Source organism: Streptopelia decaocto (genome assembly GCF_964273445.1).
Source record: "Streptopelia decaocto genome assembly, chromosome: 8".
Taxonomy (NCBI): domain Eukaryota; kingdom Metazoa; phylum Chordata; class Aves; order Columbiformes; family Columbidae; genus Streptopelia; species Streptopelia decaocto.
The window spans coordinates 3,504,697-3,532,276 of NC_138662.1; the positions used below are offsets into that span (position 1 = coordinate 3,504,697).

General features: G+C 37.5%; 1 protein-coding gene across 1 annotated transcript in view; it reads right to left on the reverse strand.

Annotated features, from left to right (window-relative positions):
• ATP2B2 (ATPase plasma membrane Ca2+ transporting 2) overlaps positions 1-27,580 on the reverse strand; it is a 260,605-nt gene that overhangs the window by 42,333 nt on the left and 190,692 nt on the right. Inside the window, exons 11-14 of the mRNA XM_082060191.1 lie at positions 11,847-12,088; positions 11,020-11,254; positions 4,419-4,598; positions 3,275-3,362 (exon numbers count right to left, since the gene is read on the reverse strand). Coding sequence (XP_081916317.1) covers positions 3,275-3,362; positions 4,419-4,598; positions 11,020-11,254; positions 11,847-12,088 — 745 coding nt within the window. The remainder of the gene's footprint in view (positions 1-3,274; positions 3,363-4,418; positions 4,599-11,019; positions 11,255-11,846; positions 12,089-27,580) is intronic.

Below are 27,580 nucleotides of genomic sequence, written 5' to 3' on the forward strand. Positions count from 1 at the left end.
TATGGGAAAGCACAGCTTCTCTAAGTAGGAAATGGAGTATTTATTTGATCTTGTCTATACCTTCTGATAAGATATTTCCCATCAGTACTAAACTGTTGCTTCCCATAGTATTGTAAAAATCAAGACAATATTGCAGTATTTCAGCAACAGCATTATAAGGGCACGCCAGTATAAAGAATAAGCATTTTACTTGTTATATATTTTCAAATAGGGTAAAAAATATTAAATAATCCACCAATGGATGTCATAAAATCCATAAGAAATTGTCTTTCAGTTGAATTGAGATGTCTAACATTTCTGTTTTACTGAAAGAGTTTGTGATGATAAACCATTTTGACATTTTTTTTCCAATCTACCTCTACTTCAAAGCTGTAAATATTTGAGAGAAAGTGTCTGCCCAGGCTGAGAGGCTGAACCATGCCGTCCTCCGGTCCCTTAGCGGGACTAAAAACACAACTGAAAAATAAAAATGATCCTTTTGCTGGGTGGGATTGTGCTATGCTAAGGAGAAAAAATATTCCCTCCAGCAGCTGTATGTCATTAAAAATTAAATATGAAAAAGTTTATTTTGTGATGTGTGTTTTTACCCTAGAGCAGATAGAATACATCAAAGAAGAGAAAATCCTCTTGATCCCTCAAGAATCTGAGAAAAACATAACATTTTAACAAGACGCCCAAAACTAGTGAACATTCAAATAGTTTCTTGTAACTTTTAATGGCCCTTGGAGTATAACCAGCCAAAAAATTCCATCGTGATTTTCCACAGACTTGTTCTTGAACTTCATTAGATACTTAATTGCTCTATGATCTGACCTTGTCGCATCTTTAAAGCATTAACTGTATTAGTTGCATAAGGCATTCAGTAGCAGTAAATATCTTTCAGATTGTCAAAGTGTGTATGCTATAAAACGTCAGTAATTTGTTGCTTATTTTTCTTCAGCTCTTTATTGATTTAATTTTCCCTGGCAAAGGTTTCTTTTTTCTCTTAAAGGAGAATCCTGAATGATTCAAATGGGTACTCCCAAGGGACTTATCTGATCCACTTAATGAAAGACAAATTGTTGTGTGTTTGTGAAACAAACTATTAAGCTGTGTAAGTCATGTTCCTCTAAGAAAGTATTTTGTACGCACTAGGAAAAGTGAGGAGAATGCAGCTTTGTGCTGGTTCAATACCGACCTGTGGAGCTGGTAACTATGTGTCCAAACCAGTGGTCTCCAAACCTTTTCAATCATGAACACCTATCAGTAAAACGTTTTTGAGCACCCAGTCCCAGGACGTGCATAGTATTTATAAATGATACATATGTACTAGGGTACTAATATATAATGTACATTATAAAACATACATGTACATTAGAAAACATGAGCTAGAGATGAAATAAACTGTTTTAAAAATATAGTCTTCTATGTAATAATGGTAAAAAATATTTTCTTCCTGCATCCCAGTGGATTGTCCCTGCCGTGTGTGCCCCCCACTTCAGAGCCCACTGTGTAAGCAGTGGCTGGAGAGGCTGAGCAGCTGTGGCAGCATGGCTGCAGCTCCCCACCTCGGCACCAAGCCAGGCCTTACAGGAGATCTTAGTCCTCCTGCGTGATCCATGCTTCCAGAACTCTTCACACCTCGTGCACACCAAGCCAGGCCTTACAGGAGATCTTAGTTCTCCTGTGTGATCCATGCTTTCAGAACTCTTCACACCTCGTGCACACCAAGCCAGGCCTTACAGGAGATCTTAGTCCTCCTGCGTGATCCATGCTTTCAGAACTCTTCACACCTCGTGCACACCAAGCCAGGCCTTACAGGAGATCTTAGTTCTCCTGTGTGATCCATGCTTTCAGAACTCTTCACACCTCATGCACACCAAGCCAGGCCTTACAAGAGATCTTAGTTCTCCAGAGCAATCCATGCTTTCAGAACTCTTCACATGCACTGGTCCCAATCCCAAAGGACCCAACTGATCCAATCCTTAAATTCATAATGGCACGCCTGCTCTGAAGTCATTTAGGCATTTTAAAAAATTACATATTGCTCAAAAGCCTTTGTAGCCACTCATGTATGGAATCATATCAGTAAAACGTCGCCACACCAAAGCGTAGATCCACAAACTATTTCCTACCTAAATGTACATTATCATTTAAGTAGCAGGCCAGCTTAAGTTCATCTAACTGATCATCTGGATCTTATCCTGAACTTCAGCTCCTCCAAGAATTGCCAAGAAGGGTCTCTGCAGACTTTCTAGGGCCTTAGCAAAATTATCCAGCTCTTTCTTCAGCAGGAAGCCAGCAGCCACAGCCGTTTCTGCCTGTGCCAGCCCCACATCTTACCGTGGCCAGAAAGTATGTTATTCCTGATCAGAAATTTTCTGATTTGATCAGCTGTCTTTTAAGTGTGAGCTTCGAAGTCAAAAGAATGAGATTTTAAGTCATCAAGAAGTGTGAGTTACAGTTATGAAAAAGGCTTTAAAAAGAAAACCGCAAACAAATTCCTCTTTTATAGAGCATTCCATCTGCAGATAGTATGGTAAGAGAACATCTTTTGTATGGTGTAGTTTTTGTAGGACAAAAGCAGCCTCTAAAATTACAGCCAGAAATCTAAAGGAAGCCAATGCAAATAATACAATTAATGAGCCTACAGGAAAACGGAATTGGCTTAAAATACCTACCTCCATTCATGTAATGCTAAAGAGGGCACCTCCTAATTACATGATCTCCAGCAACTGCTATTGTAACATGAGAAGTTTTTTATCTTGGCATACTCTTTAAAAATAATTGTGAGAGAACAGATGTACTTGAGTGACTTGACTTACTCTAAATGAGCTTGTTCTTGTATTCTTCATAAAGACGTATAGGCAAAGACTACAAAACCTATGGCCCTTCATTGTTAGATGAAGAACAACGTATATGTCAACAATATTTTCTTCCTGACCAGCACACACATCTTCCCTTCCCACCTAGAGCCTCATTCTAGTCCAATTAAAAGTCACAAGGCAAATATGAGGCTGCCTACATTTACGTGAGAGACATGTTATTGCTATTTCTGTTATTCCCGCTGACCACTTTCCTATTATTTTCTATTTGAAGGCTCAGGTAGAAGACAAACACAAGAGACTTGGTTACCGAGAAAAAATTCCTGCATTATGCATAGATGTGCAATTAAAGGTAACAACTCGGATAAATTTGTAACAGCAAAAGTTTTACAATGCAGGTGATGTGCTGAGCATTCTTCAATAACTTTGGCATTAATTTACACACAGATGTGCAGGTAGTTTGTACGCACCTTTTACCAAAGTGTGTTTGTCCGTGGGAGATGAGCGAGCAAGCACTCGAAGCTTTGGCCAGATTTTGTCAATCCGCTCTTGCTCAATCTGGAGAGAGGGAACACAAAAAAAACCCCAAAACAGTAAAACCGTTCACCTGTGATTAGCAAAATGCAAAATACATTTGTGTCCATGTGTCAGGTGATTCATTTCGCTACTCAGACCTGCAACTTTTATCCAAAAGCACAGAAAAATTTACAAAGCTGCGAATGAAGGCAAGGTCAGAAAAGGCAGTTTGCTACCACCAAAGCTCAGCTGTTGGCTAACATAGGTCAGTTTTGCAACAGGATCTAATCAGCCTTTCTTAGCATCTTTATGGATGTGAAGTTTCTCAAAGCTGACCAAACATGTTTACAAGTAACACTGTGTTGTTTTATTCTACATTTGAATCAAAATTCTTCACTTTATTTTGGCAGCAGTAATGGCAGAATTTTCCCTGTATACCAACAGCAAAAAGGACTAAAACATTACATATACTGATGTTCCAGGATTCCATCAAACAATGCAAGGAGTAAACAAATGTGTCCATTCGTTAATGATGGTCTCAAAGACATGATACAGAGTTTACTTTTTTAAAGCTGACTTCAATAGCCTGTATGTTAGCTTCATCTTTTATAAGGAGTTAAAAATCTTTGGAAGAATACATTAATTATGTAAATCATTAGAGTGAGTGGATATAGCAGTACATTAGGTGAAGTGGTATAAAATAAAGCAGTGGTATTAATGATTTTTAAATAAAGCTGGTTCCCAATACAGGTTGCATTTTTATGAGACAGACCTGTAAATTCCTGCTCAGTTCCTTCTCCTCCTTGGTAACAAGCTGCTTTTAAATGTGCTTAGCTTGATTTCTCATAGACTAGTCCTGTGGTTCAGAACCTGCTGAATCAGGCTGGCACTAAACTGGCAGTGGCAATGCATCATGAATAGTAAACACTGCATTTTCAGTGGTATTTTGAATAGCAAAAGGCTAGCGGTAGAAAGAAGTAGAAATCTCTCCAAGTAGTCTTGGCTGTTCTGAGGTACACAACAGTGCAGGAGAAAAAATATTTCAGTGTGCTCCCTATTTTTTAATACCATATTCACAATATTTAGTGTATCAATTACCTCTCCCTTCTCATTTCGGATCCTTCTGTTAAACTCTTTCCCTTCAAGGCAGAGAAAGTCTTCTCCCGGATGAATGATTCCACATTTTATGGCAATGGCACGGGCAGTGTTGATGTTGTCTCCAGTGACCATGCGGACTGTAATTCCAGCTCGCTGGCACTTTCTTATGGCTTCTGGGACCTACAAAAGCAAGATAACAGGAAAGAAAATTCCTAGATAAGAGATAAAGTTGAAGCCAGCTGCTTCCAATCAGAATATTTTGAGGCTAAGAAATTCATGAAGCAAAAAGAGAAATCACAAGTGTTATGGCATAAATAATACCAACCTGAGTATTGCAGAATGGAGGTTACACAACAAGCAAGACAGATCTTGCATCAAGAAGCACACAAATGATTTTTCAGATCAGTTGCCCAAAGCTTCCCCTGACTTCAGTAAAAAGGAGCGCTCTGCAGCTTTTTTGACCTTTAGCATCAAGGTACAGCATGCTGAACCAAACATACATGAAAATATGAACTGAGAATGTATGTATTTTGTACATAAAAGTATCTAACTTCTGATCCAAACTTTCAATAAGATTATCTAAAAAGTTATTGTAATTTAGCACTACTACACTAATTCATGCAAATCAACAGGTGGAATTCCTAAGTATAGAAATTTAAAATTTCATTAATAATTTATGTATTTTGAAACTGTAAAATTTAAACATTATTTTAGTGACAGTCCTTTCTGCGTGAGACTTTCCCTTCTGCACAGTGTACATAACCGCTGAGAGAGAATTCAGAGCGTAACAGGTCCATGAGATTAATGTAGAAGCTATATACTGACTTGGCATCGTATACAGCCTATTTTAAAAGGGTTTTGAAATTAAAATGTGCAAGTGCAAGGAAATTGATTCCTAATCATTAAATAAAACTCTTAATACATCTACTTGGGTATATGAAGTCAGTGCCTATAGAAAGGCTACATGTCTATAGCTCAGCATCAGATGGGGAAAAACATACATTCCTTTATATCACAATAATAATGATGTATTAATTATTAATAAGTATCACTCTAACGAATGAATGCAGTCTTATCACACTTTTACATTATTATGAAAGCATTCTTCAAGAAAAAAATAACATTATTTGACATAGAAGAATAAAAAGTGTGTTTTAACAATTTAATAACAGCCTAGATAGATGCCTTCAACACACTTCCGCTTCTCCAAGTTTCCATTTCTACCTAGAAGAGACTAAGGGCATCCCAAGATCCTCTTGAAGACAGAAATCCATCCCAGAGCTACAAGAACCAGGACTCCCTTTCTACAGCAGATGGCAAAGGACAGTTATAAAGAAATTAGAGGTTGCCCTGGTTCTCACGTGTGGAGCGGCAGAGAGGTACTTGAAGTAGACAAGTGACAGTCTGAGAGGAAAGAGATTCCCAGAAGATGAGCATGACTTAGATAAGCATCTGAACATTAGGCAGTGATCCTAAGTAAACTTCCAGACAATTTGAAGGTTAACCCACAAGTTAAAATAGCGCCAAAGAGCTGGCCCTTGATGCTGGCTCTGCAATGTTGCCTAATGCTCTCAATCTACATAATGCGCACATAAACCATATTTTAATAAATACCCCCAAATACATATACTTGACCACTGACTGCAGATTGCTGCTATATTATCAGCTGAGCTTCTTCAGGTGACCTACTTATATAGAGTGGTGGGACTGTCTGACTGGGAATTATGTCAGCCATCGTGTACATAGACCTGTTGATTTCCTGCAGAAACTAAAAAGCAAATAATATGAAAATAATTTTAATTTTAAAACAATTACTAAAAATGAAAAAAACTATTTAAATCAAGAAAGGGTATCAAAATGGCTATTAGTGGCTACAGTAGCAAAGCCTTGCTGTATTCTACTGCCAGTTCAGTGCAGCTTGCTGATCATAACCTCTACTATAGATATAAGGGCACTGTAGAACTCAATGCCAATTAGAGTGGCATTAGTACAGAAAATACTAAGAAAAGTAGTCACCATCTCCAACATTACGCTATTTTGTGCATTTCTAGGTATTTTCATTTCTTCTCTAGCCACAATGCTGAGGGCAGGACATGGGCTTTGACTGACAAGCGCCGCTCTGATCCAGCGTGGGAATGGCTGTATAGCTCGGACTGCACGTCAGACAGAAATTACATTCCCTTAAACCATATTGAACATAATGATTATTACAATCAGTGAATACAATTTCACACCATGTTTCTGCATCTTTATTAAAATATATTTTTTCTCAGGAAAAACTATTCACTTGCATAATGGCTCATCTGCTCAGTTGTGTTCTTCCTTCCTTAATCAACAAGAGGCAGTTGTGAGGCTTCTATTTTCCAAAATACCTCACTAGACTAACACCTAATTGAGGATCACTCCACCCTCCGACCGCATCTGCAGAATGTGCTCTTTGCAAAAATGACTCTGTCAACACAGATTACAGAATGAAAAGAAAAAATAAGGGACACAGGCTTGTCTTCCTATTTCCTCACCTCTACTAACTGAGAATATCCTTCCCACAAGTTATATCCTGGAAACATTATCTGGACCTGATACCTTTTAACAAATGAAATAGACTTCTATGGGGGACATACAATCAGATTAAATCTATTACTTAAGCAAATGGCTCCTGATTTACCCAGTTTGCACATTAATAATCCTGACTACATCCCATTCGCCCATTTGGAATGCCCTCAGTATCCACTTTAACTGTGGTGAGCCTCTTGCATAGAGTATGACAGATTTAGATGACTATCTGTAAAACCAGGACAGTGCATGAACCATGAAGGAGAAAAATAAATTACAGTGCAAACAGAAAAAAAGGTCTACTCACATAAAGTGCCAGTCCTATTAAACAAGGTCATGGAAGGACAACCTAGTTTCAAATACATCTCAAATTCATATATAACTATAGAATTCTACTCTTTTTTTTTTCCCCCTATTTTCTATTCTATTTTCCTCTTCTCTCATTTTTTGGACAGCTGGTGGGTGGTATCTGATTTAATACTGTGTACAGTAATTACAGTTAAAATATTGTTCACAGTTTTTTATTGCTTTAAGGAAGAAAGAGTGTTGGCAGACTGAGTGGGCAGTGGAAGCAGATCTTTTCCATCGGTTGTGCAGAGCTTAAGTACACATTCCAAAATTTGCTGGTTTATTTTCTCTCTGCAAGGAAAACCTTCTCATGCATGCATACATACATAAACTGCCCAATGCAGTAATATCTATCAGAATCAGGTGGCAAATAAATAGGTGACATTTGGAAGTGATTTACGTTAATCTTCAGCAATAACAGATTGTAGGCGTACATTGGCAAATCATTATAAGCCGGTATAGACTCATTAAAACGGATCCAGAAAGACTGTCAAAATCCACAGAGAATCTCTACAGGAACAACCCATCGTTCTATTTGTTCTCTTCTTGTGTATTTATCCAAGGAAAAAACAACACACGCACAAACCAAAAACTAAATATCAAGCAGGTAGTTCAGTGCTTGATAGAAACAGATGCTGATAATGAATAAGCTAGTGCCTGAATTAACCTAAATAACCAAGGGATTATGCAAAAGTCATGGTATCCAGTGGTTACACTCCAGATAACTCTGGTCAGTTGCTGGATGTCATTGTGGAATAATTAATCCAAATAGTTTCTTTTAACGTACAGAAGGAAATACAAGCGCAAGAAAGCTCCCAGCAGTATGATGAGAACAGATGCAACTGGCGTGACACTAGTGACACCGCACGGACCCCGTCCTGGATCTCCCTGAGGATGCCCGTGAGCCACGTGCCACAGGAGCTCTGTGCACACCGGGAGGCTCCAACTGTGCGTGTGGGAACCCCAGTGGCCATTTCAGTGAAAAGGAAAACACCGAGCCTTGCCCAGGAAAAATGGGAATGGAATTTAAGGGAAACTAAGAGCTCCCAGGATGGTGACACTGGACATTGGAATGACCTCATCTACCATTTCGGTCAGAATAAATTCCGATATCCATTAATACTGAGAATACTAATAGAACAGCAGGTGTAGTAGCATTTCTAATTTTTATGTTCTTTTTCCCTACAGAAAGCACTTTGAAAATTCATAAAGTTTGGTGGAGATTCTATTTAATAAGTGGGGTTAACACTGGCAAAATAGTAAGGTCCCTTGTAACAGCCTAACATCTTACTATTTGCATCTACAGCGGTGATTTCACCATTTTAATATATGTATATTACAATATTCCCATAAAGTCAGATATTCTATACCTAGCCAGTTTTTCTGAAATTTATGTTTTTTTTCTGTCTTGGGGTTTTTTTTTGGTTAATTTATTTCTCCTAAGATACTGCTACTGCTTTTTACCAATGTGTGGAGTACTAATAATTTAAACATTGTTTTAGATGTTCTTATGATGTTATTATCACTTTAAAACGGTTTAAAACGCAAGGAGGAAAACCAACCAACCAACCAAAAACCAAACCAACAACAAAAAAACCCCACCACCCCAAATTAAAAAAACCACTAACCGAAACACAAGCAAACAAAAAACAACTGTTGAACATTTGGTAGAACTCTGAAATAGTAGACATTTTATTGTGACTTGCAATGAAGTAAGAAGCATTGCTGCATATTCTAGCGTTAAACTACGATAAATTCAATACATTATTAAAATAATTATATAGAAATATTTTTTCCTACCTTAATCTTCTTTGATCCTTTACACAGAAATCGCACTTGACCTCTATTTTTAGCAACACGACTCATTTTTACCTCAAGGTCCTAAGAAATTATTCCCTATGAGATGGGAGCAGTTCTCTGATAAAACACGCAGTAATCATGTGAAAGGATAGTTTGCAGCTATTTTCAATAATAACTGCAAATCCCGCTGCTCCCCGTTCCCTTAGGCTGTCATACCACACAGAACCTGACTTGAAGCTGTTTTCTAACGAATGGATCACAAATCCATTTTGGAGGGAAAGGGGAGCGATTCACAGCTCCAGTGGCCACTGACAGTTGAAAACTTTCCTCCTTTATGTATTTGTGAGGCATTGCTGCAGACAGAATATTTAAAGAACATTTTAAATTATTTTTAAAGAGATGCAATGTCAGGTGTAGGGACAGATGGACCAGCAGCAAGAGACCACCTGATGACAGATAAAGCGAATAACATTCATCTGATGGATGCAGAGATAAGGAGTTTATCAGACAGCTTTCACCTACTAAGATTTACTTTATATTATAATCTTCTTGATACTGAAAAAACCCAAGAAAGTCCATTATCATACAAAGCATAGCTATACAGTTGGCACCAGTAGCTGTAATTCTACCATGTTAGTTTCCAAAGTTACAGGAGATAGCAGTATGGAAAGCCTACTTTATAGAGGACTCGAGGAAAAAAATCAGATTAATTTATACTTTTGAAGGTTTTGTAAAACTAAAATCAATTCTGATCATTTCTAGTATTGCCAGCAATTCTCACTGGATCAAATACAAAAATTTAGATGTGATTTAAAAAAAGATCCAGGAAAAATATAAAATGAGACAGAAGAATAAAAAATACAAAGATGGGTGCCAAACTGCTTGCTTTTTGTCGCATTAGAACCCACTCTTTTTGTGTAAGAGAAATGTGAATTATCTTTCAATGACCTTACTCCTTAATCACCTACTGAAATAAGCAGAGAAGGCAAGAGTGGATTTCTGGGAGCGGAGGAGCGTTACTCGCTGCCCCGGGTGCTCCAAACAAGGACAGCGAAAATGTCAGCACTTCCAGCTCTGGGACTGACCTTCTGCCACTGCTTCCAAACACTAAAATGGAATTAAATCGCCACTATCAAGATGAATTATCAATTACCATATACATAGGTCAAGAAAGTTTTTACCTCTTAATCTTTGAATTACTGTAGTCACATAATTTCCAAGTGTAGTAGCTGGCTTGTGCTTCCACTGTGCACACCCAATACTGATTTTCTCAGTTTAGTTGGGTTGAAATTTTAGTCATATTTTTAACAGCCATTTAGGTAGACTATCCATGAAATCTGCAGCCTTTCTGTGGCAGAGCTTTTCCTTGTCCAAATAAAATATTAAAACCATTTTTCCCGAGTAGCCACCCATCTTAAGAGAAGCAGTAAAGTGGCCCGTTACAGTAAAACACCAATCTCCAAGACTGTGCCATTTTTCTGGAAGGCGAGCACATTGCAGTTGTAATCATGGCAAGTACAATCACTGTGTGGCTTTACTTTCAGAGTTGTGTATTACCACATTACTTAAAGGAAAATTCTTTAATATCTGGAAGCGCAATAAAACTTGTGCTAATCAGTCTTCCTGAACGCTACTCCTTAAGAGAAGTTTAAGTCATCTCCATCCTGGAAGTTCAACAAGCCCTATTTTGCTTTGTTTAAATATCAGGTGATTAATAGTTGATTTCTATCAAGTTAATTATTTGACTTTTTACCACGTAAAGTCTGTTTCTAAAGCTGTCTTCCATCTTCTTTGACAAAGCTAATTAAAAAGAAAAAAAAATAAAAACTGCAAGAACTCTGTAGATCAATTTATGTTCAGTTCTCTGAAAAACGCTTTATAATGTCAGAAGTTGATATACCTCTGGCCTTACTGGGTCTTCAATGCCAACAACGCAAATGCAGGTCAGGTCAGACAAGATGTCGTTCTCGTTGTCCCAGTCAGGCTCTGGGCTGCTGCTGAAGTCTCGGAAGGCAACGCAGATAGTTCTCAGTCCATCACAGGCCATCGGTTCAATCACTTTCTTCACCATTTCATCTCGGTCCCGCGGTCTGAAGATACGCGGTTCACCAGCTGCATTAAGGATCCTGGAACATCTTTTTTTTGTTTATGAGAAGAAACAAAAATATAAAGTTGATAGTGTGATTTGTAGCAGTGATTTGCACGACTGCTGAAAAGTATTCCCTTCTATCAGCTCATTTCATTCAACACTTTCCTTTTTTGATGCCATGTTTTAAATTTCTACTGTTAATTTCTACATTAAGCAAGAAGATTCACTATTGAAATATCACAGAGTATTTGTTTGTAACTTATTACAGAGACAACAAGAACTCTTAATCCATTATTTCCTCAATACCCATGTAATTAATGAGCTGACAACTTAAAGTGAAATTGAAAAATCTCCTTATTTTCCAAATAGGTTTAACATAAAGAATCCATTCATCAACTACCCAATGTAGATGCAGTTCTTTGGCTAGGCAGTGATACGAAAAATAAGCCAAACAGTTCTGCAAGAGTTGGTGCTTAAAAAAATGTAGAAAAAAATCAATACCAGTTCATACTACTAAAGAGTGTCATATTTCTACTGTAAGTAGAAAATTCCAAATACCAGAATCCCCGCGTACGTCTTATTAGTGTCAGAATGTTCTCCATTTTGGAAAAGCACAGCAATGAATCCACAGAACTTACTTCTTCAGAACAATTTCAGAAGCTCCTTTGCTGTACATTCGGAAACTACCATCCGGCATTTTAATGACAGTACTCATCGACTTCCTCACAGAGTTGAAGGTGTAAACTTTATAGAGTTTCTCCTCAGGGATGAGGTTCCGAACAGGTTCATAATCCTGCTTCAAATCCAGGACGAAGCCCAAGAGGCCGCACTCCGTCTTGTTGCCTACCTGGCGAGGCAGCCCACCCTCCTTCTCTGGTGGCTGAAGAGAAGAAAAACATAGATCTAAATGTCTCTAATGATAAGCAGTACCCAGTGCATTCTGAATAATTTATACCAAAGTTGCAGTGTACAGTTTGAGATCTGAAACTCTTAACTGCGCAGTCACGTGTCTCCTGATTTTTAAAAGCTCGCAGCTAATCCACAGAGCTGGAACAGACTTGAAGCACCCGCTCTCACAATGGGAAAATTTCTCTAGATGCAACTACTTTTGGTCTCCTGCATTTCTTTTCCGTTAGCCGTTGGTACCTCAATAGCTTGTGATGGTCAGGAAACACATCATTAAAAATGAAGTAGTTTTCTTTAGGTCAAAAATAATTAATTCTCATTTGTCACAGAGTATTTCCTTTTCTCACTTGCTTAGCATTATATTGGTTTGCTGATACTCATGGTTATAATGGTGAGTTAAAGAAAGATTCTGTCCTTTTTTCTACTAGATATTTTTTATGTAAAAAAAACTCTGCATCTAATCATAATAGTAAATCTCAGTGAAAAAGGCATTTCCAACAATCCACAAAATATTAGTTCTAAAAGTAGCTGTTTCAAGAATTACCATACGTTACTCTGCTGCTTCAGACAATAAATGCTTTACATGTTAGAAAAAAAATGGAGTAGGCTAAACATTTTGCAACTCCTGACAATTCTTAGTCCTTCTAAGGACAATGAAGGCTTTAACTTCCCATTCAAAATATAAAACATAAATATATTTCATGTACAAACTTTCTTGGAGGTGTAATACACCTCAAATAAAACGTTCCCCTATTGTCAAGACTCCAAACTGACTTGAAGTGACCCGTGTGTGAACTGTAGACTGGCGATAACCTACATTTTCTTCTACTCAGTAGAATTAGGAAAGTGTTGCTTAAGCTAGGGCTAAACTAGACATACGGGAACCCAAAGAAGGGAAAGTCCTTTCACAACTTTAATGTGCATCGAAAACAGGGTTTGATTTGACTCAAGACACAACTGTAAGTCATCATTTTCAATCTGACTTCTGCCTCATATTTTGCAGAATTAGAACTGCAGGACTATATTCAGAATCCATGCTTAACTTCATTATAGACTTGAAAATCTGGTGTACATTGGAAATAGGATTCATAGGTAGATGGAAGCCCATACATTGCCCCCAGTAGGATGAGAGGTAATGTAGGGAATTATTAAAATTAAAAATCGGTAATCCAACTTAGATATTAATTCTTGCAATTAGTATGGCCACAAAAAGGGAAAAGGGAACTTTTAAGAAAGCATTAGCATGTAAGCAGGTATTCCAGAAAACCATCAGCTGCAGCTGGTTTGAAAATTAAGGTCAGATAGATACTAGTAGACTCATCTATAACTGAAGTAAGCAAATAAACACAGATTTTCGTAAGATTCACCTGTCACCAGGAAAATACATACCCAGTGACATGCAGATTAATGTCATTTCTTTTTCAGAGAGATGCATCTATGGTGAGGAATACATAATAATCTAAAAATCTCTGTCTCAAAGAGATTTACCCTTCAAAGAAGAACTGTAACATCTTTTCCCTATATGAACAATCATTTTTTACTGAGTTATATGGGTCCTATTTGTGTTGCTATGACATTTAAGCATTACTCCAGGGTCAATGTAAAACACTGACACTCAGCAAAAATACTAATATGATATATTAATTTTATTGTATGGTATAACAACTTGCCCTTCAATAATCTCATTATGCTGTGATGTAACTTCCTTCTGGATTCTCAAATTCACTTAAGAATCCTTACTTTAAAACCCAAGAGCTTGTAGTTATGTGTATCTGGAAGGATACGGAAATCTCAGGAGTCAAAAAAATACCCTTTAAAATACAGTTTTGTTTAAATAAATCAGATAAATTTTCATGGCATGGCAGGCAGGCAGTTCCTGAAACATGCCAAGAGCTTCATGTTTCTCAGAGCAACAGAGTCGCCAATTTCCCTGCCTGGGTAGTGGTGCTAGGAAAGACTGATTTCTTGGTGCACATCGGATCAGACTCTTTCCATTATACATCAAAACCCCCATTTATGCTTTGGCTCGCTCTGCCACTGAAGTCACTCAGTATCAACATTAACTTAAATATGAATGCGATCAAGCAAACACACACTGGAAACCAATAAAAGACATAAAGTTCTTTTCATCAAAGACATACAATCCTAGACAATAGTTAATGGATATGTATGATTTCACCATGCCCTGATGGGAGTGGATATTGAGAAAATAAAAATCTACCCACATTTCACAATATGTAAAACTAAATTTTAGGTGTCCTTCTAGAATTATATTTATTCCAACAAAAAGTAGATCACGCTCTCCTCTTCTTACTGTGGTCTAAAAATAGTCATGTTTTAGTGAACGTCTTTTGAATGTAAATACGTAAGCAAGGGAAAAAAAAATAGCAGTGAAAAGAAAATGAACAGACATTTCAGAAAGGTTTCAAAATCTAACAAATGGCCACCTCCCTCTAGAGCAGCTGCCGTCCCCATGTTCTCTGTACGTTACATTATAATAAAGCATATGGTGGTGAGAGCTGGCAAGTAGCACTTCCTTCCCTGACTGCTTCAGCTCCCCAGCGACACGCCAAAACGGGGCTCCTTCCAGATTGGTCTTGACAACCCTTTGCAGAAGCTGCTGGCTTTTAAAACTTCCTACTGAGCTGTAGCTAAATTTATTTCTTGCTGAAACCTGCAGTTTATGGCACCTGGAAAACAATTAAAAGGACAGTCTGAAGGGGTTACTTTTGAATAATGAACTAGGAACAGCTTCATTGACTCCTCAGAGAATGAAAACCCTTCGACAACATTAGAGAGAAAGCCTTTGAATTGTGATTAGTAAATAGGAACTGAGTCTTTGTGAATGGCCTGTTCCTCCAAAGCTCAGTCACAAAGCAGCCACAAACTGTACGGTCTTCTAGCAGGAGATCGAGCCGATTTTCCTCCAATAACAACTTTCTGCTGATCCTTTTATAATGTTTTCAAATGTTTCTTCCAAGTCTTTATATTATTTATGTAATAATAACATTACAATTGTAAGTAAATACTTGCATGTAAACCAAACTGCAGACAGATGTTAAAAAAACAGTTGTTACAACTATCATATCAAAATAGGTTTCTAGGCCAAAGTACACCTGTATTATTAAGGCTTAAAAATAACCCAAAAGCTAGTACTAATCTAATACTGACTTGGGATTACAAAAGGAATTTTCAGAACTATTGTTTATTGACTAATAAACAGGTTAAGAAGGGAGAAAGGTAAAACCGTAGGTATAAGTTAAAAAGGTGCTTCAACTTTAAAAATAAGATTAGGAAATTATAATGCTTCCCTTTCTACCGTAACACTTGCTAAACCTCATCTTACTCATTGCCCTTTTTCATGTTAAAAGAAAGGACCTGGCAAGAACAAAATGGTCTTTCCAAATTAAAATGTTAGGATTTCATATACTATCTGCAGTCTGCACTTGTTTTATGTTTTTCTTCTGTGTTCTACAGATTAAACTACTCCTTTAGAACAATGACAATTGTAAATATACCCATTTCATTGAGAGAAAATACCTAACTTGGTTGGACTGTTTTACCCATATTGAGTGTTCTATTTCAACTCCATTCACAATAGGCAAACAGAGGAATACAAACTTTTAAAATTAATTAGCGACAAATTTCTGTTCTATATTATAAAAAAGAGAAAATGGACTAGGATGCGCAGGAATTTTCTCTGTGTATTTAAACATTATATATGCAAAATTTAAAACAACTGAGACAGATTAATGCTGTTTGAAACGCGATATTTTTATTTTTTAATTCCTAATACTGTAAAAAGGGAGAATTACTCCAAACTGTAGTACTAGCAAATTCAGATCTATTTGAGTCAATGGTTTAACAGAAGGCATCTAAAACAAAATTAAAACATACTAAATATATAATCAAATGTATCAGCTTTTTGTAGATTCACGTTTATTCAACTGACTTCAAGCTAAACCAAGACAGACTTAAAAATGACTCCTTATTTTAGAGGAAAATATAAAAATTAAAGGAGTTATTTTTAGCCAAGGATTAAGAATCTAAACCTTTGGTGACTAAATAAAGTTTGGAATTACAAAGTGGGAAATTATTTCCAAAGACGTGCTCAAAATAAGAGCAGTAACAGCAGACATCAGCTCTTCCAGCGTTCATTTCTGATTTCTCTGGGCTCTTGTTCCCATAGACCCTTCACCCCAGCTGTAATCTGGATTCTGATGCCAAACACCAGAGACAAATTTGCTTTATCTTCTTTTTGATTCCTTACTATTTGCTCTAAGAGTATTGCTTGTTTTCTAGCTGCATCGCCTCTGCATTACCACACACGAATACAACAGAAACTTTCTTAAAGCTCGTCTGGAAATAGGCTGGTTTTGAAATGCAGAGATTCTCTTACAGAAAATATTCTTCACTTTCATTTCCTGTTTCAAAAGTTTACTTAAGAATCTTACCTGACTCTCTCCAACTCTCTCCAGTCAATACTATGGAACTTTCCTTTGTTTTTATGGACCTCCTGCCCAGGTTATACTTTCCACATTATCTCAGTGTCACAGCGCCCTGCTGGCTTTCCCAGTCATTATACATGACTATACATGACTAATTAACCAAACGCCAAACATTTTATTAGAATTCCTTAAAAGTCTTATTCTAGATTAAAACAAAGAAAAACAAAATGATGTCCAAGAAATAAATTTCATTACAAATACCTGAATCAGCTCTATACTGTTAAAATGTTATGAATTTACTTTCTTAAGGTCTTTATTTAGGAATCAAAATTACTCTTTATAGCTTATGCAGATTCTGGTCTTTGCCACCCTTGGTGACACATCTAGAATAATATTATTGGCTTGACTGATGAGGAAGATCACAATTTGTCCTCAGACTGTTTTTAAGTAGTTTTAAGTAGATTTTTTCATGTTAATGATTAATAAGTTGTCTCTGTTTTACCCAGAGCACAGAAAGCAACCTGCTTTCTGATAATACACATGCTTTTATAACTCAGAATCATCACTGCAAGGTACAATGCTGTTGAAATACAGTTCGAGTCAGAAGTCAGTTTGAATTGGGGCCAGCATAAGGGATTGAAAAAGAACAGTTAACAACTTGGGGCTGCTGCATAATCATTTTGGCATCAGAAGAGACAGACTGTGCTGACCTCACGTACCATTCGCAGCTCACTTGCTGGATTTAAAGCCCAACATTTAAAAGTTTAAAGGTTTGATTTTTTTTTTGTAAATTATTCTTATGTACACCACTCAGTAGACTAACATAGGTCTTCCCATTCACTTATACTATTCCTGTTCATCAGAAAGTAAAATTTATCTCCTTTTTACCTTCAGAGGATTAAAAAACTTCATACACTAAACAGATACAGATTTCTTCCTTCATTTCAAGCTCAAGCAAAACATGTCAATTCCAAAGAACTGGAGGTCTGTATCCCTTAAGGATACTGAGCTTCTAAATTCCTGACTTTGATCAGTTTGCTCTGTAATGCATCATCTTTTGGTTCCCATGATTACACATTCATCATTTCAAAGCCCTATCGTACATACATTTGGAGTTTGGCTCTAAACCAGATAACAAAAAATGTTTGGGAACCCTTTAATACATGTTGTACATGCTCTGGTAACGAAGACTGGCCATGTTTTCTAAATACAATAGGATTTGTATTTCACATGGTTTAAATGGTGTTACACAGCACTGTACGGAAGCCAGAAAAATACTGTAGGGCAGCGTGTAATATGTTTTGAGGAACGCTAAAACAGCTCCTCCAAAATACAAAAGTTATGGGCTTAAACAAGAAATTAGACTGTGAAGGGTTTCTGACAGAGAGGAGACTCGTGGAAAAAATAAGACATTCACCACTAATGGTATAATATGTAATATACTGGGCTCGGGGATTATCACTAACAAGTTTTGTAGGAAAAAGAATCAGAAAGGAAGAATCAAACAGAAAGTAATAGGAGAAGGGAAAGTGTTTTCAGTAAATTCTCCCTTTATTACCAAGTCTCTCCCTTTTTCTTTAAACACTGCCTACATGATATAGACACACATCTCCATCACAGGCAGGAGGACATGGAGCGTTTGAATCCAAAACCAGTGGAAGGAACAGGATTAAGAGAAATAAAATGCTTTTACATGGATGTGTATTGGTAATCAATCAAGCATGCCAGCAGTATTCCTTAGCATTAAAAAGACTAAAACAAAGGAGAGTGTAGAGAGGGAAATAATAAATGGATCACATGAACAAATATCTGAAATGTCTCCATCGCTGACCTGTATTGATGTGTGTCCCATATTTCTATTTTGAAAAGACTGGAAAAAGGGACACAACAGGTAATTCCTTTTCCTTCCCGTTATCCACAAAACCCTAATATCAATATCCACAGCTGCTCCATTTCGTGGGCACCAGCAGCCACCATCATAAGTCTAGCGAAATCAAGGCAATTTATTCTAAATCCTGACTGACAGGCACTGATTTCTTAGCCAGCCTGATGCGCATTCCAGATCTAGACAACCTAAAACGAAAGCACTTGAAACATGTTTCAGCACTCACAGGAGAGATAAAATCTGAAGACTGAAATCAGAAAAATAAACAACAATATTGTTTAATAATAAAGTTACCCATTGGAAAGCTGTTGCGTCCTACCAGTGGCCGGTGAGGCTGCGCGCTCCCCCAACCAGCCTCCGTCCAGCCCCTCGTTCCCATCTGTTGGGTGCAGGCAGCAGCCTCACGTCACTTAGACTTCTATGCCACAGTAAAATTGTAGTCTCAAAGTACATTTATATTGCATGTCTAGCCTGAGTCAGGACCCCAATTTGCTGGCAGTTCAGACTGTTAAAGCCATAAGATAACCTTCACATCCCTCATGGTTACAGATTGCCCAGGACATCCTGCTGAGCCCAATGACGCCATCTCAGCAAGAAACGAGTAGCAATGAAAAAGCAGTTAAACAGCGCTCCCTGTCACCCGTCAGACACGTGTGGCACCCTCCTGCTGACACTGAATTTTTGACCCTGTGTAGGGTGTAAAAACCAATATAGTTGTACAGCCAGAAAGATAGAATTATTTAGGTACAACTGGCATAACTAGATCTACCACAACAGTTGGAGGACAGTCAAATCCAGGCTTGCTACAAAAGATTAGCTCTGATGCAGGATATTTATTCAATTTTTAGGAGGATAATTATTTAATAATTTTTTCTACTATCTGAAGACAGACTTGAAAACGATGCAACAATCTATTTAATTAACACAGTGCTGTGGTATCATCTAATTCTGATTGCTAGCACTTGAGATGGTACAAAAATGGTTTATTTTGAACATTTCTTGTTTCCTCAAATAATAACAAGGCAATAATCATATAAAAAGGGGCCAGCTGTAATTATGTGAGGTATCAGTGTGACATTTCCTATCAACATGGCAAAATTCAGAGATCAGCAGTGCTGTGGCTGAGCGAATATGGACTCACGCTTGTTTCAGCTCACATAACAGAACAAGTGAAAAACGATACTATCCATAAATTCCCCCAAGAGTGATTATGAAAGAAGATGAAATCATGCATGAAGAACAGACTGAAATGCTGGTGTGACAGTCTCAACTCCCTCTCTCACTGACTTACCTATTTTTACATTCAAAGAAAGCTAACACTTTGCCCTCAATTTTAATAGCAAATAATTAAATTACCTTTTTTGTTTGAAGGACAAATTTACCTTTGATTCAGTTGAACAATAAAAGGATAAGGCCAAAAAATACTACCACAAACATGAAAACCCTTTATTCTTCTCACTAGCTAAAGGCAAAAGATGGATACCACAGTTTTGCACGTTTTTCACAGAACTAGAGTAGTTGAGGCTGGTAGGCCCCAGCCTCCCCCTTTTGGGAGCCCATCTAAGCCCAATGCCACTGCCGAAGGTGCCACTACAACAGGTCACCCAGGGCTGGTGTCCAGTGGGGTTTAAATACCTCCAGGGTTGGAGACTCCACAGCCTCTCTGGGCAACCTGTGCCAGTCTTTGCCCACCCTCACAGTTTTCCCATCTTTAAATGGAATTTTCTGTGTTTATTTGCTCTCTTTCACTGCGCACCACTGAGAAGAGTCTGGCTCCATCGTCCTTATTCCCTCACATCAGGTATTCATACACATGGATAATGTCCCCCGAGCCCTCTCCAGGCTGAATAGTCCCAGTTTTTTCAATCTCCAACTCGCACGTCCAGCACTCAGCCCCACCATCCACATCTTTAATGATGTGCAACAGTTTTGGCCGCCCATACTGATCACTGGGATACACCACCGGAGATCGGCTTTCAGCTGGACTTTGGTACCACGGTCCCCAGGGACCAGCACTTCACGCAGGTTTCCCTCTACTTCACTGCCCACTTTTCTAGTCCATACATCATCTGTTCTTTTATTCACTCTCAAGAACAGAGGATGCAAGTTAAAAATGCAGGCAAAACATTTATGTTGTCTGTGCATAAATTTTCAGACAGGCAAAATGTTGACACATATGAGCAATTTGCACTATTCATATGAGAATATTACTAGATATAAAGAACTCGTTAGAACTAATTAGAACAAAAATTGCAAATTCCTTGAGCTTCGCAACCAGAAAAACAGTAGGATAGCTATAGCAGAAGCAATATTGGAGGTAGTTACCAAAGCTAAATTTAACTACATTTATCTATGTAATTAATTAAATTGGGCCCAGAGCAGGATTTCTGATTAGGAAAACATGAACTGATTAAAAAAAAAATAATAATAATACCTTTTCATAAAGTCCAGCACATGTAACTAAACAATACTTTTTCTAAAGAACCAAACATTGGCAAGTATATTATATTTATACATTACAGTTCATTACCAACTCTGTAATCAAAAGATGTACCACATGGGTTATTTGTTTTCATCTCTCTAATTTCAACCTTTTCCTTCTTGTAATAAATAAGTCTACATTTCAAGATTGAAATAATTAAAATAGAAGGTTGGATGTCTTTTAATTTAAAAAATGAAAATAATTAAAAAAAAAACCCTCTCGATTCCAAAAGACAATAATTCATGGCTGAATTTAAAGATACATTAATACACCACATTACAGTGCAAGGAATGAACTCTGCCTTGTTACGACAGTACTGATTTAATCACAGTTATGATTAGGATACTCCAGCCTTAGTGTTTCCAGATGAGATTGAACTGAAATTTACAGACACAGATTTTTCTCCAGATTTCCCCCTGATGTTATTCATCTGTATTTAGTGACTCTCCTATTGGTACTGATCAAAACCATTCATATGTTCCATGATAACATATTACTTATTGAATAATTTGGCTCTCTAATTTTGAAAATTACATATTTCTTTCTAAATCTGGACACTAGACCCCTCCACTCGTGTGGTTTTGAACGGTCCCGTTCACAGGGAACCGGCAAACATTCGATTCATACTAGTGCATGGCAGCTTTATTTAAGTGCAAGAACAACTGTTGACAAGTACCCTATGTAATCAGAATAATTAGTCACAGCAATTGTTATTAACTTCAATTAACAACCAATTTGCTTTAAATATAGACTTAGTAAAAAGTTTCAGTTCAAGCTAGTTAAAAAGAAAACAGCAAGAGCATGTTTTTCCCCTATTACCAATATCATTAGAACGCAGATCAGAGTGACAAATGTGCCATTTCTAAACCAAATCGATTAACATTAAGAACAGATTAACAGATTTTATAACTTTCTGATAATTTGTTCCATATACTGGGCAAAAGCTTGCTGTATTTTCAGGAACGAAATCTGAACATTTTTATTTAAGTGCAAAAGAGAAACTGCACATAATTGCACAGTTGTAATTGGTACCTCCATAATTACAACCAAACATCTGCTACCTTGATTTTAGATCTATTAGGCTGAGGTTTTACTGCAATCTGATATTCTGGCTTCCCAAGTGTTGCAGACAGAAAAACCACAGACAGAAGACAAACTGTGTAACGTTGAGCTGATCGGGTAGTGAAAATTAATTTGAAGACAACATCTGCAGTTTAAAAAGTGTATTTCCAAATTAGAATCAATGCTAAGGATTTACATGCTTTTGCCAACACTAAAAGCATTAATACATCTGCTTTAGGGCTGAAACCTCGCCTTTTAGATTTGAGGAAATAAAGCTGCATTTTCTTTAGTTATAGCAGTGATCTAATGAGCAATTGTACATGTGGAAAATGTCCTCTGAGCCCCTCTAGTACCTGCTTTAGTCAGCTCAGCATTTGTCTCCATAGCAGCTCAAGACTTTCTCTCACCAAGGTTGCCTGTGAAAACCTCACTCAACATTTATGAACATATCACCATCCAAACTCCAGTTGCATAATCTTCCTCACTTTCAATTAATTAGTTAACTCTCTTAATCGAAATTAATCACATTTTTAAAAGCACCTCCACTAGTAGCCTGAAGTGCATCTCACACACGCTTTCTACTACCCATTGCACGTGAATTTCAGCCATAAAGTTGCAAAATGCACACCATCTAACCCGTTATTTAAGTATACCAGCTCTCATTTTAATTTGCATAACCTTCTCTATGCTTTTTACTAATTAGAACTGGAAATAGTTTTGTGCACTGTAGACATTAAATCAGCATTTGGGGCTAACAAATTGGAAAAAAATGAAAACAAAACAAACAGCCAAAAAAAAAAAACCCAACAACAAACAAACAACGCACAGAAAAACCCCACCAAACAAAAACCTAATCACAAAAACCCACCAACACAAAACACACACAGTGCCAGTACCTGACAAATGTGTACTGTGGGAATGGTCACACTGTGTAACAGTTTAATCATAACATTACAAAGCAGAAAACGCATGGCCTTTGGATATGCACATCGAAAACCTGAATTTTAACAAAAGAAACAGTCTTTACATGTAGTTATCTGCACATACAGTCTTCATTTGCGTATACGTATCGATACTTTGGATTTTCTACTTTTTGACTAAATAAATCTCGGATAGGAAAATTAAATATACAGAAAGACCAAACCAAAGTGAAAAAATCAGTCTTAATACATACTGCCTTTCTGGTTGCAGCACAATTATAAACAATTTGTATAGTTAGGGAGCTAAATTTAGTAAGTGCATAGCAAATCCAGCCACACAACACATAAAAGGAAGGGTTTTTTCACTTGACTTAAGCTACTGATTATAGCCCATCATATTAATAATTACAGATCTTCTCTGTTAATAGTACTCATTTCCAGAGAAAGGAAAAGGGTTCTTTAAACATCCATTTCTAAATGAGTCTACACCCACTAAGCAGCTATTTCACTTACCATACAAAATGTACTCCTCTTTAAATCTATATTAACACATATCAGCTGAAATTACTTTTAATTTGGTTTTGGTTAGTTAGGAGTTGTTTTTTTGATAGGCAAATGCATGAGCTCAAGTGTATCTAATATGTTATAGCAATGCTTATCTAATATTTTCTCAGAGGGATTTTTTTGCATGATTGATGGGGTAATGTTTGAGATGCATTATAAATTGAGTCCTCTGGCCAGTCCCTCTCCTTGGCAGGACGCTGAGAACGATGCCTTTGCTGGGCAGAAGAGCAGACTCTTGAAACTGCAGCCAATTTTTATCTGATTATTCATTCAGAAGGAAATGGAATTGATGGAGAGGTCGAACATACTGTCCTTCACAGGAAAATTCTCCCAGAAATACTTGCCTCTCGCTTCTTCCAAATCTCTAGGCCTAGTAAACCAGCGCTGAGCGCCGTCAGCCCTTCTCCTCTGGAGTGAAGGGAGATGTAAGGTAACTTCATTCTCTGCTCACTTGAATGTGTAAACCTCAGAAAAATAACAATGGCATAAGAGATATGCAGTGGACCTTCCTAACATGTTCAATACTTTCATTCCGTATTATGAATAATGAGCTACATCTACTGCCCAACACACATTGGCAATTCCAGCGTCCCCACGAGGACTCACCAGCAGGCAGCCGCACTCCTGCTGCGTGTGTGTGCACTTACACACCTGGGGCAGGTTTGCAGTAGTCCTAAATTTTTAAAACTTCCTTCTAGAAGCTTAATTCTTCCATGCAAGGTGCCTGCCAAAACAGGTCTGTCGCTGAGGACCAGCATAGTTCTGACTGTGTTACAACACTCTCGCAACCTTTCCTTTGAAAACTTGCCGTTTCCCTGCTAGACTCCAGCTGGGAAAAGGATTTTATGTAATGGATGCCTTCTGTCCATCAAAGTCACACGGCCCTGAGAAATCAAATCTATCAAAGCCATCTGCCTTGGAGAAGTCAGCGCGCTTTGCGGTTTGCTCAGGGTCTGTGGTTGCAGTTCTGCAGAGCCCCATTCATTCTGGAGCTGTCTCCAGCATATCTGGCACCATCTCTAAAGGGAGAAAGGCCACTGTTTTTGGACACCTTCCCACTCATTTGTAAATACGACTGACTGGAATGCAGAGGAGCCGGGAGCTTCATGTACAAGTAGGGAAAACTGGAAGCTTGAAAGAAAAATTAGTAGAGGGGGGCAACCTGCAGAAGAAAGCAGGAGCTGCAGCTTGAAGCATAGGTTTTACTGGGTATTTAATACCAACTTTCTAGGACTAGCTGTGACTAAAAGAAAAATAGTATTTTGCTTACATTAATAGAAATATAATAAATCTTTTTAAGTGCAATTCCATTCGCAAAGAATAGCAATGCCAAGTTGATTTGTAAAGTAACTCCTGCACATTTATTGCTCTGGAATTAGCAAGATGTTTTCACTCATATACTTCACTGTTGATCCATTGTATTTCAGGCACTGTACCAGCTGACTTTTTGGGGGTTGGCTTCTGTTTTGGTTGTTTGGTTTGTGTTTTGGTTTAGTTTGTTTTGTCTGAGTTCTGAGAGTAAAAAGAAAACTTACTAAAAGCGATATATTATATAATACATATTTATGTAACATATATCTGAAAGAAAATTAATGCCATATTTTGTTACGAGGTAGTTCACCCACCACATTGTTTTCTAATAAGCTTGTTTGTGAATCTTCCTTTGATGATAAAAGCACTCCCATTTTCTATAAATTATTGCATTTGAATTATTATCTTCCTGTTCCTGATGACAGAGAGTACAAAGAAAACCTCCACTAAAACAGACGTGCCTGAAGTGATTTACACCCACTCAAGTAAAAATAATAAAAGCTCCCATCAGGAAAACATGTTTCCTGAAAATATCCCCACCAAGTGTTAACAGTAAATTCCAACCAGCACATCAGTCGGATCCAAATGTGATGACTTCAGCTCAGTAGGGTACCACAGGCATGAAAAGAAGTACATATTAAAATGGTCAATTGTGCCAACATAATTTATTAAAAACCAAACAAAAACCTAAAACTGATCAGAGAACAATATGCAATATTTCTACATCTAGATGAAAACACCTTGGAATACCTTGCAGGAAACACTGGCTTTTAAAGGCTGCTTTCGTCAACAGGCCTGTTTGGAAATAGCTGGCAGTTATTTCTATAAGTGAATCATCTTATGCCAGTACAAGATGAGTGGAAAATAAGAACATGAAAGTAGGAAAATAACATAAAAGAAAATCCTATGCAAGGTAATAGGAAAAACATTCGTTGCACCATAGCAAGTAAAAAATCTAATTTACTCATTTTCATACAAGCAAGCAGAAAAAAAAAAAGCTAATGTGGTAAGTGATATTATGGTAACAAAAAGCTTCCAAGTGACTGTCAGTCCCATTTATAATCTTGCAGTGATTATTCGTTCCAACAGGAATAAATGGGATCTGCAATTACCAAACTGTGAAGGCAAAGAAGGGCAGTATGAAGGAGGTTTTTATTGCCCTGTTTTCTGTCACATGAAGAAAGAAAATAGATAAATATCATTTATCTTGATCATAAACTTTCAGATAGTATGGGAATAATTTTTCTGCTACATTCTACAGTGCAGGATTATTTTATTTATCCATCTTCTCGTCCTTTGTTTGTTGCTGAGGCAGAGCAGTCCCCCCCCCGACAGAAAAGGAGATGAGGAACACAGAAGATGAGCTGTCAGGAGCTGCAGTCCTGTGGCCAAGTTCAGTTACAATTACAGCTCACTGCGCAATGAGAACTTCAGCAAAAGAACTCGTGCTATCTGAGGACATTCATCTCACTTTGCCTACCTATTGCCGTGCTGTGGGGAAACCTGCCTGGCCTCTGACAACCTGCCCGCTCGGGAAGACGCTTCCAGGGGGTTTAACGACGTCAGGAGCAGATTTACAGGACGGCTCCCTGATCCCTCTTTGCTCAGGTAAATCCGCCCCACAGCCACAGCAGCTTTCTGGGCAGCTCATCCCATTCGACCCCTCGCATACAACTCTCAAAAAAGGAGACTGTATTAAAACCAAGCTTTTTGCTGGCAAGACAAAGCCCCCGCACCCCAAGGGCAGAAAGCCCATGACTGGGACAACATGTCCGATGCCTGACACATACAAAGAGCCTTTTCTAAACACAGTCATTTCAATTATTAACTCCATAGCTAATTTAGTGAGAAAAGCTACATTTGTACCTCTTATTATATAAATCTTCAATGCCAAGCAATGTATGCAGATCCCTTATTCTCTGCTAATTACCATTCCTAGAAGCAGAGACAATTAACTACGTGATCTATTATCTCTAATAATTATTATTTACACATTAAACAATATGGACGCTATAGGTTGTTTTTTTCCTGCCTAGTTTATTATCAGAAAATGCTTACCAAGGACTATATGAAAATGCTTTAAAGAAAACATTGTTGGGGATTTTTTAGTGATGATTGTCTTGCTTATATATAGAAAGATCCTTTGGCCTGCAGTGCCTGCTCCCATCGATAACACATATCTACATTATACAGTTGCATAACACTAGGAAAAAATACGGAAAATGAGATAAACATAGAAATTTACCTATAATTGTAATCATTTTGCCTATGAAGTAAACACTCTTACAAAATATACTGGTTTTTAGAAATCAGTTCAATCAGGTTTTTTTTATTTTACGTTAAATGGCTCAAATGTACCATTTAGCGGGAGATTCAGAAATGCTTCAGATAATAGTTTAATGCTGTCTACTGAGCACTTTAAAAACAAGGGCATATACAATTTTCACAAATTTCCACTACCAAACTAACGTGCTGAAAGCAGTCAATAAAAGACCAACAGGACTATCCTCAAGTTACTGCTAAGACAGCCTTCCTGACCTCCCGTCATACTCGACTGCAAGATGCCACCTTGAAAATAACACATTGATTTTCTGCAAAGCAGATTTACCTCTGTGTTTCTCTTCATATCAATATATTTAGTAACTTACTGTACCCTGGAGATTGCAGAGCACACACTGTAAAACCTGGAGCAGAGCTTCATGAGTTCATGCAAACTCACTTATTATTCTTTTTCAGACAGTGAAAAAATTAGTATCCTTGAATTTCTACACCAGTTCACCAACCTGCCAGCTGA